General features: G+C 33.9%; 1 protein-coding gene across 2 annotated transcripts; it reads right to left on the reverse strand.

The window, feature by feature from the left end:
• Nucleotides 1-875: 875 nt before the first annotated feature.
• Nucleotides 876-13,125, reverse strand: LOC100264410 (vacuolar protein sorting-associated protein 25). 2 transcript variants are annotated; one of them, XM_002275820.4, is made up of 7 exons: nt 12,876-13,125; nt 11,936-12,024; nt 10,517-10,656; nt 4,621-4,674; nt 4,415-4,503; nt 3,475-3,550; nt 876-1,151 (listed from the first exon to the last, which is right to left on the reverse strand). In XM_002275820.4, the coding sequence occupies exons 2-7, from the start codon at nt 11,992-11,994 to the stop codon at nt 1,030-1,032; spliced, it is 540 nt and encodes a 179-aa protein (XP_002275856.1). In that variant the 5' UTR covers nt 11,995-12,024; nt 12,876-13,125; the 3' UTR covers nt 876-1,029. The 2 variants fall into 2 exon arrangements, with proteins under 2 accessions (XP_002275856.1, XP_010662933.1); XM_010664631.3 differs by having other exon boundaries at nt 11,936-12,034; nt 12,876-13,118.
• Nucleotides 13,126-16,044: the final 2,919 nt, after the last annotated feature.

Genomic DNA, 16,044 nt, shown 5'->3' on the forward strand with positions numbered 1-16,044 from the left:
TCAAATATAATTAATATAAGTTAAAAAATTGATGTATTTTTAAGTTATTTAATCTCTATATAAAGAATTTAAAATAAGTTAAAATGACTATAAATTAACAGTAATTTATTAACATTAAATCTATTTATCTTTCTTCACTTTTTCTTTATTTCTTCTTTTCATTTCTATTTTCTTTCCTTTATATTTTCTCTTAAATTTTTTGGGTACCAAACAGAGCCTAAAAGTTTCAAGAAAAATATAAAAAATATATATATTAAAAAATCATTTTCTCATATTTGATTTACAATTAAAAAAAATCAAATATCATTCAAATTAATTAAAAATTTATATATTTTCAAATCATTTCATCTTTATAAAAAATAAATAAAATAAAATAATTTTAAACAAATAACTTATTAACTTTAAATCTATTTTTTATTTCCCTTTCTTTTTTTTGCTTTTTAACTTTTTTTCTCTTTATTTTATTTCCTTCTCAGGTTCCTCAAATATTTCAAAAACCAAATATTGAGCTAACTTTTCAATAAATAATCAAACAAAAGATTTTAATATATATATATATATATATATATATATATATATATATATATATATATATATATATATATATATATATATATATATATTATTTTCTTTACCTTTCATTTCTTTCTATTTCTTCTCCCTCAAACTTTCCATGATCAAATATATGAATTTAATTATTTTAGCATTTAACTCATTTGGGTCTGAAAGACCATGTATTGCTTAAAAAGCAAATGGAAGTACCATTTTTCTCCTCATTCTCACATGATTAAAAAGAGCTTACATTCCACAGCTGAAAATGGCAACAATAAAATCATAGTTAACTGGATACTTTGAACCATTCAATGGGATCACCATGAGAGAATCACTTTGCCATTTATTTAGAAAGCATGAAAGAAACAATGTGTGCGTCATGCGGATAATGATTTGAATGCAGTTCTCTATGTTTAAAAGGGTGTGCTTCATGGTTTTGTATAAGATAAAGTCTGGAAGAGATGAAGAGAAATGAAGTTATAGAGAGAATTTCACGCCCTCATCATCAGCTGAAGTTCCCTTGAAGATAGCAAGCTTACCCTTGTGCTCTAGCTGTTTCAGGGCTCGCATTAGAACTGTCCGGTCCATCCCATGAAGCTCTGAAAGATGGAGAAACACAGAATCATCAAAAAGACGACAAACTTTCAGATGCACAACATAGAAACATTGTGTGTTTGTCAGTAGAGGAGAGACACCATAGTTAGTTAATAATATCTTGAGGAATCAACCTTGTTTCATGAGGTGAGGGGATAATTAGCAATCGTATTATATAACAATTAATCGGCACTGGGAAACACAATCCTTCTCTAAGAACGGAAAATGCTACAAGCACAAACACATGCATCTATAGAAAAAAGAAACATCACCCATGACAAAAAGAATAATCTTCTCACACCTCACATCCTGGCCAATAAAATTGTCAACAAATCAGGAACATTTCCTATCTCGCTTTTGAGCTAGTAATTACTTGATTAGAATTAATTGGACCCAACACATACCAGTTCTCATCTCTTTTTCTTTAGGAGAAATGTTCTTATAACAGGCTTATTAATTTTTTCCTTTTATACGTAATTTATGTATGATATGTTATGCGCATGTGTGATCTCTACCCAAACACTTGCTATTTGAGCCAGGCCTAAGTGGCATCGCAACTGTCTCTACCCAAATGCTTGCTACTTGAGCAAGGCCTAAGTGGTATCACAACCATTCATTTTTCTGTTACGGTTTTCTTATCGTGTGAGATGTATGCCTAGAAGGAAGTTTTTCGTTAATGAAACTTAAATTATGTGACCATAAATTTATTCCTCCATATTACAATGCACATTTTGGGTCAAGAAAGCAAACCACCTGTCCTAAAGTGAAGTTTAGCATGCTTCCAACTATACCAACACACTCTTATGCCAGATATGTACCATTGGTGGCTGCTTCATAAACTCACATGGTGCAAAAATAAGTTTCACATACAAAATTACGTAAATAGAGACAACATACTGATGAAAAACTATTTCTTGTAAGCAGACTCAAAGGATAGCTACTTTATCAACTCTCCTAATTTACTGTTTCTTATGAGGATTCAAAGATTTGGAAGACAAAAGCACAGGAGGGTTTTTCTGACCCTGCAACATGGTGAGATTAAGCCTCAAGATATGAGATTACGCTTTTTTATTTTTCTGCTTTTTAAGTTTGAAAACGATTAGACGCTGGGAATAGTGAAACTGACAACTAAATACAGAAACTTATATTGGTTATTTAACTCACTCTGTTGTTTATGACACAACTAGAATCTGGAACCATGAGCTAAGATACCAAATTGACCAATAAAATTAGGCACAAAGCATCTTCTGTAGCAAATGAAAATAAAGAAAGAAAAGAAATCAACAAAAGAGACGAAACAACTGCTACTTGATTTGAATCTTAACAAAAGATGGATAGAATGAAAGAATTATCGCTTTCAGAAAGAGACTAGCTATAATAAAAATCCATTGGATACGTAAATCTCGAGACATAATCCACTGTCCATTAAAGAACCCCACAAGGGACTCACATAAAAATTCATGAAAATAAAGATACAATGAACCATAATCACATTCTTTCATTAAAGTTGATAATTTCTATCATGCAAACATGCTTGATTGAATCTGTATGTCAATGATGATTGATCCATGGTGGGCCAATTTTAATGTATTAAACTATTGAATTTACATGAGTTGGACCAATTTTTTGAGGAAACGTATGACAAAATGAAATTTTCATAAATCACTAGCCCAAAATGATAGACAAAAAAGAGAGAGACCATTGCAAGAGGTATAAGATGCTTTTGAAAGATAAAATGGTTGGAATTTTCTTCTGGAATGTGAAAAAAAATAAAAATAAATAAAAAATAAATAAATAAAATCACTCTTTTATCTCTTTTGCTAGACACTTGGCACATGAAAAGACTGTTTTTACCCCTCCAAACCATACCTCTCTCATGTAAATAAGAATCCGCTAAAATGTTTTTGAGAAACAAAAAATAAAAAAGAAAAAAAGAAAAAGAAAAGGAGGGGGAGGGGGAACCGCATTTTTTTTAAAGAATGTAACATGGCTTGAGAAACAAGAAATTTGTTGGCAGCTTTTTCCTCGAAGTTACAAACCTACTTATTAGGTTAAACAAATTTAAAATAGAAGAAATGTTGACTTGGAAGCATCCGGATCCCAGAAACCATCAATTATTTTATCTCATGCAATACAGCTCCAGATACAAAACAGTAGTTCCTGGAACAGTTTTGTGGGATCATACTACTTGAATATATTCGAAGCTGAAAAAACCTCCAGTCATACTACTTGGATGGAAGAACTTACACAATCACAAAAGCAACTAGAGTTTCTGGGATGATTTCAACAATCTACTTTTATGAGGCACCAAGTGCAATCAGAAATTACCTGTTCCTCGAGATTCAGTCCCTGAACGTATTTCCTCAACTGTCATAACACTGTCCTCCAATCCATTTTCTCTCACCTAATCAAATAAGGAAGAAAATCATAAAGTAAACACAAACTACTTATGTTTAAGAACACTAATGTAGGACAACCCTACAGTAGTAGTCTACAATCAAATAAGGTGGGATTGAGCTTCAATCTTTTAGGATTTAAGGAGATGAAAAGTAATAAAATTATAGCAGTAGGGAAAAATAAAATAAAAAATAGGAAAGAAAAAATAAAAGAAGATAGAAAACCATGAAATCTCACTAAAGCCTTCTAAGAATCTCAACTAGAAGAAAAGTAATGGAGTCCCACCATTGAAAATTCAAAATACGTACCAAAAAAGGAGGGAAAAAAAACCCTCAACAGTATTCACCACCAATCTCATTTTACAGCAATTATCCTTAGTTATAGGGCTTAGAAAACCCTAAAAACTAAATAAAATTATGAACAAAGTAGCCCAACATATATAATAAATAATTAGAACTTTTCTTAAATCTATTAAACCTTCTAAACAATAAAATTAAAAGAAAATGGATGCCTTCTTTTTCAAATTAGAAATTTAATTGTGTAGAAACTTCTTGTAAAAAAAGCTTCTAATAAAGAAAACTTCTAGATTATAAAAAGAACTTAAATAAAAACTTTTTAAAAAATTAGAAAATAGAAGGTCAAATATGCAGAAACTTTTGAAAATTTTCCAATAAAAAAATTCTCAAATCCTAAATAAAACTCAAATTCCAACTACTAACTTATTATTGCATCAGAGAACCTAAAAAACAACAAAATTGCTTTAATATCCTTAACAAAATCATTTAGGATTTTTTATTTCTTTCCACTCTTTTTAATAAATCTTGGAAATTCATCTCTATCAACCACTTCAGATCACATGTTTTTAACTTACAAAGCGCAGAATAAGGTCAGCCCAATCTTGAATCCGGTGCCAGAGAATGAGACATTTTTTATGCCCTTTATCCATCCACTCAGCACGTCCTGTAAGATAAAAGAAGCATCTAAGAGACTACCCATTTAAGTTTATGCATGTAAGAGCACAATTATTTTCACCAACCAGAAAGGGAAAAAGCATCAGTTAGAAAAACCATAACACACCTTCTGCAACTAAGGCTGAGAGGAATGCCTCCTTAGCTTCATGACTGAGGGTTCCTATATAATCACAACCAAAATATAATGTATCTGCAGACAAGAGCTTTCAAAACAACTGAATTCAATATGTTGACATAGAGATACCAGCTTATTGAACAGATATAGTGGGCACAAAGCAAAAGCCATTACTACTTATGCATATGTCTTGAGCCAGCACCCCATAAGTCAGAGTTTTCATGTAAAATCTCAGCCAAAATTAATTGTTATATGATGGTTATGCATAGTTTGGTTATGACTTAAGAACCTTCTAGATTTATAATTAGAGACAAAGAATTCCAATCCTTTGAAGGATTAAAGGAAAATCTATTTGCACAATAGAACTGATAAACACTAAAAAAATTATAGATGTGGTTAACTCTTCTAAATTCAAAGCTTTTATAGAATTAGATTTTGAAGTCTTTTTATAACAAAATGAATTTATCTAACTCTGAAGTCCAATAGAATTTTGATTCTCATTCTTTCATTAACAAATATGGATCTTACAAAATATTAATTCTTGAACTGAATAAACTCTCTTTGTCTCAAACTCATCTAAGTTCAGATAAAAGCAAAGGGGGCCCATCAACAAAATCCTAAGAAATAGGCCAAAATGTTCAGTCTATGAACTACAAGTCCAATAACCATGCAGGTCTTACTATGCAATAAGACTAAAACATAAAAAATAAAAATAAATAAATAAAAGATCTCCCTTACTACTTTTACATGGGTGTTGAACAAATGATTCAGCAAGTTTCACAAGGTCTAGATTCAAAAGACAAAGAGATGTGATCAAAAGGTTGATGAGGAGAAAGGTCATAAACAATCTCAAATTGTGATTTACCAGTACAATGGTTAACAGAATTATTAAAGGCCAACTCTACTGATGGTAATATCAAATCACAATTACAATATTTCTCCTCAACAAGAGTCCCAAGGGTGTGTTGTATAGGTAAAGTTGTGTACAAACAGGTGTTGCTCTTCACTGCCTTAGCTAGGTAACAGGTTCCACACTGAATACAATTTCAGCAATCTCTTTTCGAGGAAGGCCAATAAAGCCTATCCTCTACAAAAGCAATATCCCAACCAAAGTGACCAGTTTGACTTCCACTATGCAACTTCCAACTCGAGATATCTTGAATGGAAGTACAAGGAATGCATAACATATACCATCTAAACAAGTAGCCATCACGAATGACAAAATTGATGTGCTCTTGACAATGACCATCTTGAATTTCTTGATAAATAACACCAAAATCAGTACAAATAAGATGCTCATTCATCATCCTCTCAAATTTGACCACATGGGCAATTAATACTTGTAAAACAGCCACTACTCAACTAAGGACATTGATACCTTTATTTCAGTCCCTGCATGATGGTAGAGAACGAATGAATATTCTTGAAGAAACTCTATCCACCTAGCATTTTTAGCACCTAACTTTCTTTGGGAACTAAGGTACACCAATGCTTGATGTTCAGAGTACAACAGAAACTCTTGAGATAATAGAAATACCTCTAATGTTGAATGGTTTGCACAACAACATAGAACTTCTTACTACCAGAAAAATACCTCTGTTTAGACATTGAATTTCTCGCTGAAGTATGTTACAAGATGCCCTTCTTGACTTAAGACACCACCTATGCTAACACATGATGCATCGCACACCACCTCAAAGACTTATAAAGAATTAGCATGGCCTAAGAAACGTGTCTCAATCATTTGCATTCTACTCCTCAAATGTCTTTCTTATGACTTCATTCCAATGGAACTTTCTTTTTCTCATGAATTCAACAACAGCAACCTTTATGATACTAATTGTCTTAATGAATCACGTATAGAAAGTAGTCAGTCCATGACAACAACAAACATTAGAATAGTCCTAGGCTCAAGCCAGTCTCTAATAGATATAACTTTCTAAGGATGACCTTACCTATCAAAAAAACTTTCTAAGGATGAACTTGTATGCCCTTCAAGGAGATAACAAATCCTAAAAAGATCACTAGGGATTGAAGGAAAGAGCTTTTCTTAATATTAGATAAAGTTTCTTAGATCTTACAGCTACAAACACCTTCCCAAGATGATCTAAATTATCCTCTTAGGTTCGACTATAGATTAAGATTCCATCAAAATAGACCATTAGGATCTTTTCTTATGAAATGACGCAAAATCTATGTCATAATCTTTAAAAACGTACTAGGTGCATTAAATAACCCAAAGGACCTGACTAACCATTCATGAAATCCATCTTTGGTCATGAATACAGCAGCTTTCCACTCATCTCCTAATCTAACATGAATTTAATGATGACCACTACATAAATTAATCTTGAAGAACACTCTGATTCTACCATCAAGTTTAACATGCTATCCAACCCAAATATAGGAAACCAATATTTTGTGGTTATTTTGTTGATGAAAAGATCATTTATGCCCATTCTCAAAGAACCATCCTTCTTAGGTGTAAGCAAGTGAGGACAACACAAGGGCTACTAAGATTATATTGAAAAAAACCTTTTTTCCACTTACAACTTTGTCTTTAGGAGCCTAGAGTATTGGAGACTAGGTAGGTGGAATCTTAAAACTAGACCAATGGCATGTTGAATGTTCCTCGTGGGTGGTAATTAGCTAGATAGGTCTTCAAGAGTGATATCTTGATACTCATCCAACAATTCGTCATCTTGAGGTAGCAGGGTAAGATCAGAAGCTAACAACTTGTGAAAAAACATTTGTAACCACCAGGACTAACATTGCACCTGAATTTTGTCATTTTTTCTCAAACTTTTGTTGTATTAAAATATGAAGGTTTTGGTTCTTAAGGCTCCAAGTAGAAATTTTGGGTGCCTAAGATGTCGAATCAGTTGATTGGACAGATATCTTAAATTGCAGCTTGCCATCCTTTTCAATGGGCTTACTAGGTTGTAATTGGATAGACTAACTGTTACATTTTAATTGAAAAGTGTTTTCCCTATCATCGTGGGTGACATCAAGGTCATACAGCTAAGAATGATATAAGAGAATACAAGCAACATCCAAGAGGCGAACATCAGAACAGATTCTGTCTAAATAGTCTCCCAGTGTAATAGGAACTAAACAACTTTCAGATATGGTCAATGAAGTTTTGTCTACTCAAACTACTCTACATGGATGAGGATGTACATTCATAGAGCTGACACTATCAATAAGGAGCTTGAAAAATTTATGCACGCAATACTATCTGTCGAATTTGATAAAATACTCCTTGACTAGTGTCTTTGCTGTCACATGAAACAATATGACTAGCTTTAACACCACTAGTAGCCCTCAAGGTTTTTCCTACCCTATCATGAGATAAACCTCAAGAATGATAAGACTCCCAGGTTTAAGAAGTCATACATCTCTTACTAGGAATCGTAAGGTATCTTGAAGGCCTTGTCATAGGCTACCTCCAAAGTTTCAAGAGAATGAAGGTTTACCCCTGTTTTAATTTTTTGACCTTGGCCCATTAATGAAATTTGATACAATCCTAAAATTCCTCCCTCACATCCTGATCCTATCTCTCCTGAAACTCCTTAAAGCAAAGTGGTCTGTTACACACTTACACTAGAGGATAATTGTCTAAGATTAATCAACTGACCTAGCAACTCTTGTGATAGATGGTGAGATATGCCCCTTTCAACTTTCGTTTCATTTCAGCCCAAAGAGTGAGTGGTTACTAACATTAACACTCTATGTTAGATTGGACACTTTGCTAATACCACTTGGCAGAACCAACAAATTTCATTATGGGAAGTAAATGCATTGGGTGTCTGATATGATATATCATTCAAAGTAATCCTCAAGACTAGCTAACCAATCAAGAAAAATATTAGGGTTTAACCATCCATTATAACTAAGGGAATCCATTTTAACCTTCTTGGTTATATCACTTGAATTTTCATGTGGCCTTGGAAAATGTCTCAAAGGTGCACACCTAATAAGCTAACTAAAGTGCATATGGTATTTCATGTGCATTGGTGGATGCAGATAAGAGACTTGGCATGATCTTGGACTTCCTAAAGAGCAAGGGTATTTGAATATTCTATTCTGTTATGGAAATTTAGGGTTGACCAATTTCGTACGCATTAGTTATTCAATTGACACATGAATCAATTCAAGGTAAATAGGACAAGCCAAATAGGTGTAACCTATGAAAACTTTTGGCATATAGGTGTTTTAAGCAGTTTCAAGGCAAAACAATTTAGGTGATACATTTAGTCCATAAAGGCTTTTGGTATATTATTTAGAAAAGACATAAAACACCACCAAAAAATCCTTACTAGAAGATATAGTTATTATGCCTTTTCTTGTATTTCACTAATATCTCAAAAAACACTCCAAATTTTGGGTGAAATAAATTTTTAAAAGGAGACAAACTCCACTCTATTTGAACATTGACTGAAGGAGACAGATCTGACGCAAGCTTATTTCATCAATCTAAGAAATTGGTCTTTCATAGATTAAGGATGTTAGTCAATCAATCAATCAAGAGATTTTGAGAAACACATGTTTGATTGATCAAGCAAAACTTTAATTAATTTGACCTTACTCTTGTGCTTCAATCAAAGGCCAAAACTTCAATAGATCAAGTTGCAGGAAAATTGAAATTACAAATTCAGGGAAAACCAAACTCTTCAAGAATCATTTCCTAAATAAACAAGGTTTTCTATATTCTATTTAAACAAAATTTTCTCCTCAGATTTGGTAGAGCAATCAGTGAGAGATTAAAGTGTGCATAGAAAAGAGTAAAGAACAATACAAAATAAAGTATGGGAAAAGGGAAGACAATTTTTTTGTTCCTTGGATTTGAGAATGAATCTAGAGAAAATTTCCTCAGAAATTTCATTTTTACTGAAATTTTACAAGGTTTAAATATTTACAAAAATTAAAAAAATAAACAATAAAAATCACACGTTTGTATACAGGGCATTTTTTGACAGTTTTTTTTTTTTTTTTTTTTTGATAGGTAAAATCAAGATTGGATTGAATTAGAAGAAAGGGCCCCTATAGGCGTCCCAAAGCATACAGGAAGTATACAGCAAAACACCAAATAGTAGAATCTACAAAAAGAGGGGATAAAGGACAGTTTCTTATATCCATGGATCCAGAACATGAATGATGTTGTGGATTTCAGATTCTTCCTAGCAGATGATCATGGACTTGTTTTATGGTTCACAAGGATAAAGAAAACCAATGACTGAAGATATGATATACTAGTTCGGAATTGAGTAGGTAACTTTGTGGGCATTGGGGTAACTTGAAGGTAACTTTCATAGTGCATGTTTTAATTTGGACAAGGTTCTGTGGTTTTTATAAAATTGGTTTTGAAGTAAAAATTGCTTGTCTCTCCAGCCTCTGTTTATTTATAAATCATTAAGAAATGCATTACCCAAATGGGCTAATCTGGTTCAGTTTCATTTCCACAGCCTAATTTATTAATTTGTGCAATTTTTAATTGGACTAGATCAGATAATAAAAGAACTTCACCCCTAATCATGCAACACTGAACCAACATGTTGAAATACAAGGTGTGTGAGTACAACAATACTCCATTTTCATGGAAGCATATACTCACAAATCCTAAATTAGGAGCACAATTTTTTTGTAAATATTCGTTAACCCTTGCACCATGTCTGCCGCAGAGTAAGAGCCTTTCTGAAAGCAAGAGCCTATTTTACTGTTATAATGATTAGGAACCCCAAGTACATTAACCTTATAAACCTATTGACAGTAACACAAGCATGGCCAATGGTTTTACAGTGTTATCCACTTCAATTGATGATTGGAGTAAGTTGATCATGTGGCGCTTGAGAACACAGTATAAACCTAATAAGAACACAGCACTTACTTTCAATAACAGGATTCGAGAACAGAGGAAATTCTTCTTCCAGTCCAATTACAAATATCTTTTGAGTTCTACAATAGTCGAGAATAAGTTCCTTCCAAAGTTGTACCTGCTTCTCTCGGGTATCCCTTACCGGCTGCAAACTGAAGAACACACAATAAGAATATGTACTAAGCGAATCACAACTTCCAACCGAGAATGAAAATCATGATGGAGAATATAAAAAATAAATAAATAAATAAATAATAAACTAAAATATAGCATAAAAAAATTCCAAGGGTTATAATGGAAAAGTCCATGGTGAGAGAAAGAGAGATGCTTTGGTGGTTAGCACTATTACATCTTTATGTTGTGGAGATCTCCAGGTGTTTGAGAATCTAAAATGAGATTTGTGGAAAAATAAAAAACCATTTTAAGGGGCAAGATTTGTGGAAGTGTTGATTCCTATGCCCAATTAATGTAAATAAAAACTGATTGGTCACCATCATATGGAATGCGATCTAATGGTTAGGTGTTTTCTTTTTAACATGTATTGTAATCATTTCTTTGAAATGTAGTAAAACAGAAGAAAATTCAATTACAGAACATAATGCTATGATCTGATATGGTCCCCACTCAACCTTTCCTATGGGCTCTACCTAATTTCCTGTGTTGTCTTGACTTAGGTATTTCTTAGAAAATTAGAAAACTCTGAAATTGGTAACTGTTGGCTTCAGTGAGCCAGGCCAAGACAAATTATGCTCACAAGTAGAGGCCCTAGAAAGACTAATGCAATTAATTTAAGAATAGACAAGAAGCAAGATCGATTAAAAGAGACCCTTCAAACCATCAAGCATCACAAAGACATGGCAAATAATGAACATCAACAAAGAGAAATGCGTATTAGTAAGAAAGGTAAAGAATCATAACTAGTTAAGACTGAAACAATATAGATAAGCACTAAAAGGGTATATCTGGGAATTTGTTTGAAAACAATTCCTTAAAAATATTTTTTGAGAACAGTTTGAAAAATAGTTATCATTCATTTTCAGGAACAAAATTCTGTGAAGAAATTCAGATATGAAAAACAGTTTTTTTTTAATTTATTCTCTGTGAACGTATTGTGTACATTTATACACAATGCAAAAGTTCCCAAAGTATTTTTTATTTTTTCAATTGTTTCTTAGAAAATTCTCAAAAAATAAAACCCTCACATTTGTTCTATAAATCAACTTATTTTTAAATTACATGTGTTTTAAGTTAGAGAACCGTTTTCTATTCTAAAGAACAAAAAAAATGGTTTTCAAGACTGGTTCCCAAATAGGCCCCAAGTAATTGCACTACACACTCAACTTTAAACAATTTGCTAAATTTGAAAATCAACAATTCAACATCTGACAGAAAAGATAAGAACTGATAAAAGCAAAGAGAGCAGAAAGTTACGTGAAGTATGGTGGATAATTGAAGAAGTTGGGTAGCTTCAAGTCACCCAATTTCTGCATCTTTCTAGTACTTCCCCAAGACAATGCAACCTAAAATCCCCTTTTTGTAAATGGGGTTAAAAAAACAAAAGGATTTAGCAATTTGTTGACATCGTCATCATCATGATCAACATCATCATAATAATAATAATAATAAAAGTTACAAAACTATAACAAATAGATAAAAGAAACTAATGGGCATTCCAAAAATGTTAGTAAATGCATAAGAATAAGAATACAAAAGGAGTAATTAATTTCCAATTTGGCCAAACTTAATAGCATTTTCTAAATGCCCATAGCACATAAATAAGTTATACATCTGGAAGCATGATTGTGGATTAGATTAATCTTCTTCAGCCCCTAGGATAAATAACTTAATTACAGCCAAAATTCCAAGATGGTGTTGATTAGCAGGTATTCCTACAGCGAAAAAAGCATTCTCCACAGAGTAACTAAAATGTGAATTTGGTTAAACTTTATGGTGATTTTCAAAATGCCCATAGCAAGTTCAATAAGTTATATATCTGAAAGCATTGTTGTCAAATAGATTAATCTGCTTTGGCCCCTAGAAAATAAATAATTCAACACTAGTCAAAAATTTTCAGGAATATTTGACACCATAAGGGGTATTCGATGAAATGCCTCATAAAGCCCTAAAATATTAATCAATATTACTGGGAAAAAAAAAACACACACACACACACCAGACCAGAACAACAATATTAAGGAATCATCTAACATGGGTGTTTAGTTGATACTTCATACTTGATGCCAAGCAACATTTTTAATGAGAAAGAAGGTAACAGCATGAAGAAACCAAAGCCAAATGGGAGACAAGAGAGAAGAGAGAGCTTTTCCAACATGGATTCATCTAGCCAAAAGGGTCGTGGAAAGAGTCAAACCTTTGCCGGTAATCGAGAAAAACTGTAGTCGGAAAAGGAAGAAGCCCGCTTCTCAAATCCCTGAATCAATGAAGATGGGGATGCCTGATGGGTGAGGCTCTTCTACAGTCAGCATCCCTCTCTCCTCTTATTCCACCTTTCTAGACTCAACAGATTTTTCCCCTTGATAAAATGAATTAATTATGAAAAATATCTCAAATTTCTACATCTAACCTCTCCCACTTTTCAACTTTCAAAAAATACCCATTTTTTTCATACATAAACACTCTTCATTATTTATATGAAAATTTTAAAAATATATGTATTTTAAAAAATTATTTTTATTAAAACGAATATTTTTAGATTAAAAAAATAAAGGATTAAATTTATAAAATGGAAATAATTTTATCCCTTACTTGAAAATTCATTCATATTTATTAGAAATAGAGAAAAACAGAAAATTACTTGAAAATAAAATAAAAATTATGAAAATGCTTACATGAAAGCAAATGTAGTAAGTTTATTAAAAACAAGATTTTTGATGACTCGAAGTTTTAAGTAAAGAGGAAAAAAAAAGACTTCAAATTATTTGAAATTTGAGTTGAATTAAAATTATTTGAAAAACTAGAGTTTTGAAAATTAGAGTTTTTAAAAAATTATTTGAAAATTGGAATTTTGAAAATTATTTGAAAATTAAAGTTTTGAAAATCATTTGAAAATTAGAGTTTTAAAAAATTATTTGAAAATTGAAATTTTGAAAATTGGAAATTTGAAAATTATTTGAAAATTGGAGTTTTAAAAATTAAATTTGAAAACTAGAGTTTTGAATTTTAAATTTTGACGTCAAAATATGAAGAATTAAGGGGATTTCACTTGGCCTATGGGTGGTGTGGTGCATCGGAGGGTGGCCATGCAGGAGTGGAGCCCAGGGTGCAAGATGGCTACTTTGTTGGTGGTGAGTTGACCTAACATTGTTGGAATTAAAGAATTCCAAGTTTCCTCTTAACTTCTAATTCCCACAATTCTAGACATTCTCATCTAAGCTCCATAGTGCGTCCAGTGACCCAAAAAAATCAGACCATCATTTTGCAATATATGAACATTAAGACTGCACATTTCATCATCTGCCATCGTCCCATAAGGTAATTCCATATGAATGTCCCATGGTGGATCAACCATTATAACCTCAAATTGCCTTAGAATATCCATTATAAATGTACAAATATCACAATTGATCCATTGTGGTTCACCAAGCTCTACTTCTGAACAATGTTCAGCATGCTAGGACTTCATTCGTTTGGGGAGAGCAAGAGGCGCAACCCTCATAATCATGGGTGGCACATTTGGTGTCGAGTGAAGCTCGTAATGAACATAATTGCAAGTCTTCATGTGATGGCAAGTATCTAGAAAAGAATAGCTCCCTAAGTTGATGTTAGCATGTGGAGCAATTATGCGCCGAAAATGGACCTTTTCACATGCAATATAGGAATCGGATTGGCACCCACGATCCTTTTTTGTTAAGGCTGAACAATACTCCTTGAGTTGGGAGCCGCCTATGGTTTTGAACTTGGCAGCCTGTAGACCCCCATTTTGGGGCACTTTCTTTCTCACCTTTCATGCAGGTTATTTGGCCAGGTGGCACGATCCCGGGACAACGTGGCGTCTTTAGAGAGGCTGACAGAGAATCAGGTTAGTGCTTTGAGGAGCTATCAGAATTCGACACCTGTAAAGGGGATTTGGAAAGCTGCAGACTGTAGAGGTAGGGGACCCCCAGCTAAGAGCAGGAGGCCGTCTGCATGAGGCGTGCAGCTGAAGGGGGTGGTTGAAAAGCCATGCTGGCTGACCGGTGAATAGGGGCGCAGTTGGGTGACTTGCAGAAAGAGGAATAGAGAGGAGGGGAGAGAGAGAGGAAAAAAAATGGAGAACGAAAGGGAGAACGAAAGGAAGGAGGGGGGAGTTCGAAAATTAGCCTTTGGAAAAGAGGTCCTAATCTGGGCATCTAGCATGAGGGGTCATAAAAATAGGGCTCGAAGTCAGGTGAGCTTCCATCCGTGAGAAAGCTTTTCAGGTATGGACCCTGTTCATTATCTTCTTTATTTTTTTGTTTTGGATATCGATAAGATTCTATTTTGGTGTTTGGATGCGAGCATTGGAGATTTTATTATGTTCTTATGGAATCTGAGTTCGTTTGCCTCCATGTTGTGCTTGATTGTTGTGCTTGATTTCTAACTTGGCTTTCAATTTGTTTACACCAACTATTTTAAACTGCTCTCCTCTGTTTCTTGATTGTTTGAGGGTTATCCTCGATGCCTGGAATATACTTACTCATTCTCTCTATTCTGGAAAATTTTGAGAGAAAATTCATCACATGCTTTTGATTTGTGGGGTCGTGCCTGAATTTCTTTTTATTCATTCATTTATTTATCATTCCACCTGGGGAAGAATTCTATCCGGCCGACATCCCACCTTCTCCGGATGTCTCACATCTGGAATTCTGTCCGACCAACGTCCCACCTTCTCCGGATGTCTCACATCCAGAATTCTGTCCGCCGATATCCCACCTTCTCCGGATGTCTCACATCCGAAATTCTATCCGCCAACGTCCCACCTTCTTCGGATGTCTCACATCCGGAATTCTGTCCACCGACATCCCACCTTCTTCGGATGTCTCACATCCGGAATTCTGTCCGGCCAACGTCCCACCTTCTCCGAATGTCTCACATCCGGAATTCTGTCCGTCGACATCCCGCCTTCTCTGGATGTCCCACATCCAGAATTTCTGTCTGGCAGCCATTCCCCCTTCTCCGGATGTATCACATCCGGAATTCTGTCTGGCAGCCATTCCCCCTTCTCCGGATGTATCACATCCAGAATTCTGTCCGACCGACGTTCCGCCTTCTCCGGATGTATCACATCCGGATTTCTGTCCGGTCGACGTTTCACCTTCTCCAGATATTTCACATCTGGCGTCTGACGCCGGATGGGAGAGGAGAGCAATTCAACTTCCCTCGTCAGACACTCGCGATTCGCAGGATCCATTTCCGCCCACAATAAAAAAGCAAACTTCGATAATACTAACGACCAAGTCTCCTGAACTGTCAATCTCTTCATGTTTCATCCTTATTTGTTTTTCTTATGAATAATCTCTCATACTCCTATTTCTTACATCTTTTTCAAGTTCAAGCTTTTA

This window comes from Vitis vinifera, chromosome 2, assembly GCF_030704535.1.
Source record: "Vitis vinifera cultivar Pinot Noir 40024 chromosome 2, ASM3070453v1".
In the NCBI taxonomy this organism is placed as follows: Eukaryota; Viridiplantae; Streptophyta; class Magnoliopsida; order Vitales; family Vitaceae; genus Vitis; species Vitis vinifera.

What these genes read in the sequence shown, in the direction of transcription:
- LOC100264410 (XM_002275820.4), bottom strand. Translation starts at nt 11,994, where the DNA reads ATGCAGAAATTGGGTGACTTGAAGCTACCCAACTTCTTCAATTATCCA. An exon ending in AATTATCCACCATACTTCAC is followed by an intron (nt 10,657 to 11,935) that starts GTAACTTTCTGC and finishes TGTGTTCTTCAG; the next exon opens with TTTGCAGCCGGTAAGGGATA. An exon ending in GACTGAATCTCGAGGAACAG is followed by an intron (nt 1,152 to 3,474) that starts GTAATTTCTGAT and finishes TCCATCTTTCAG; the next exon opens with AGCTTCATGGGATGGACCGG.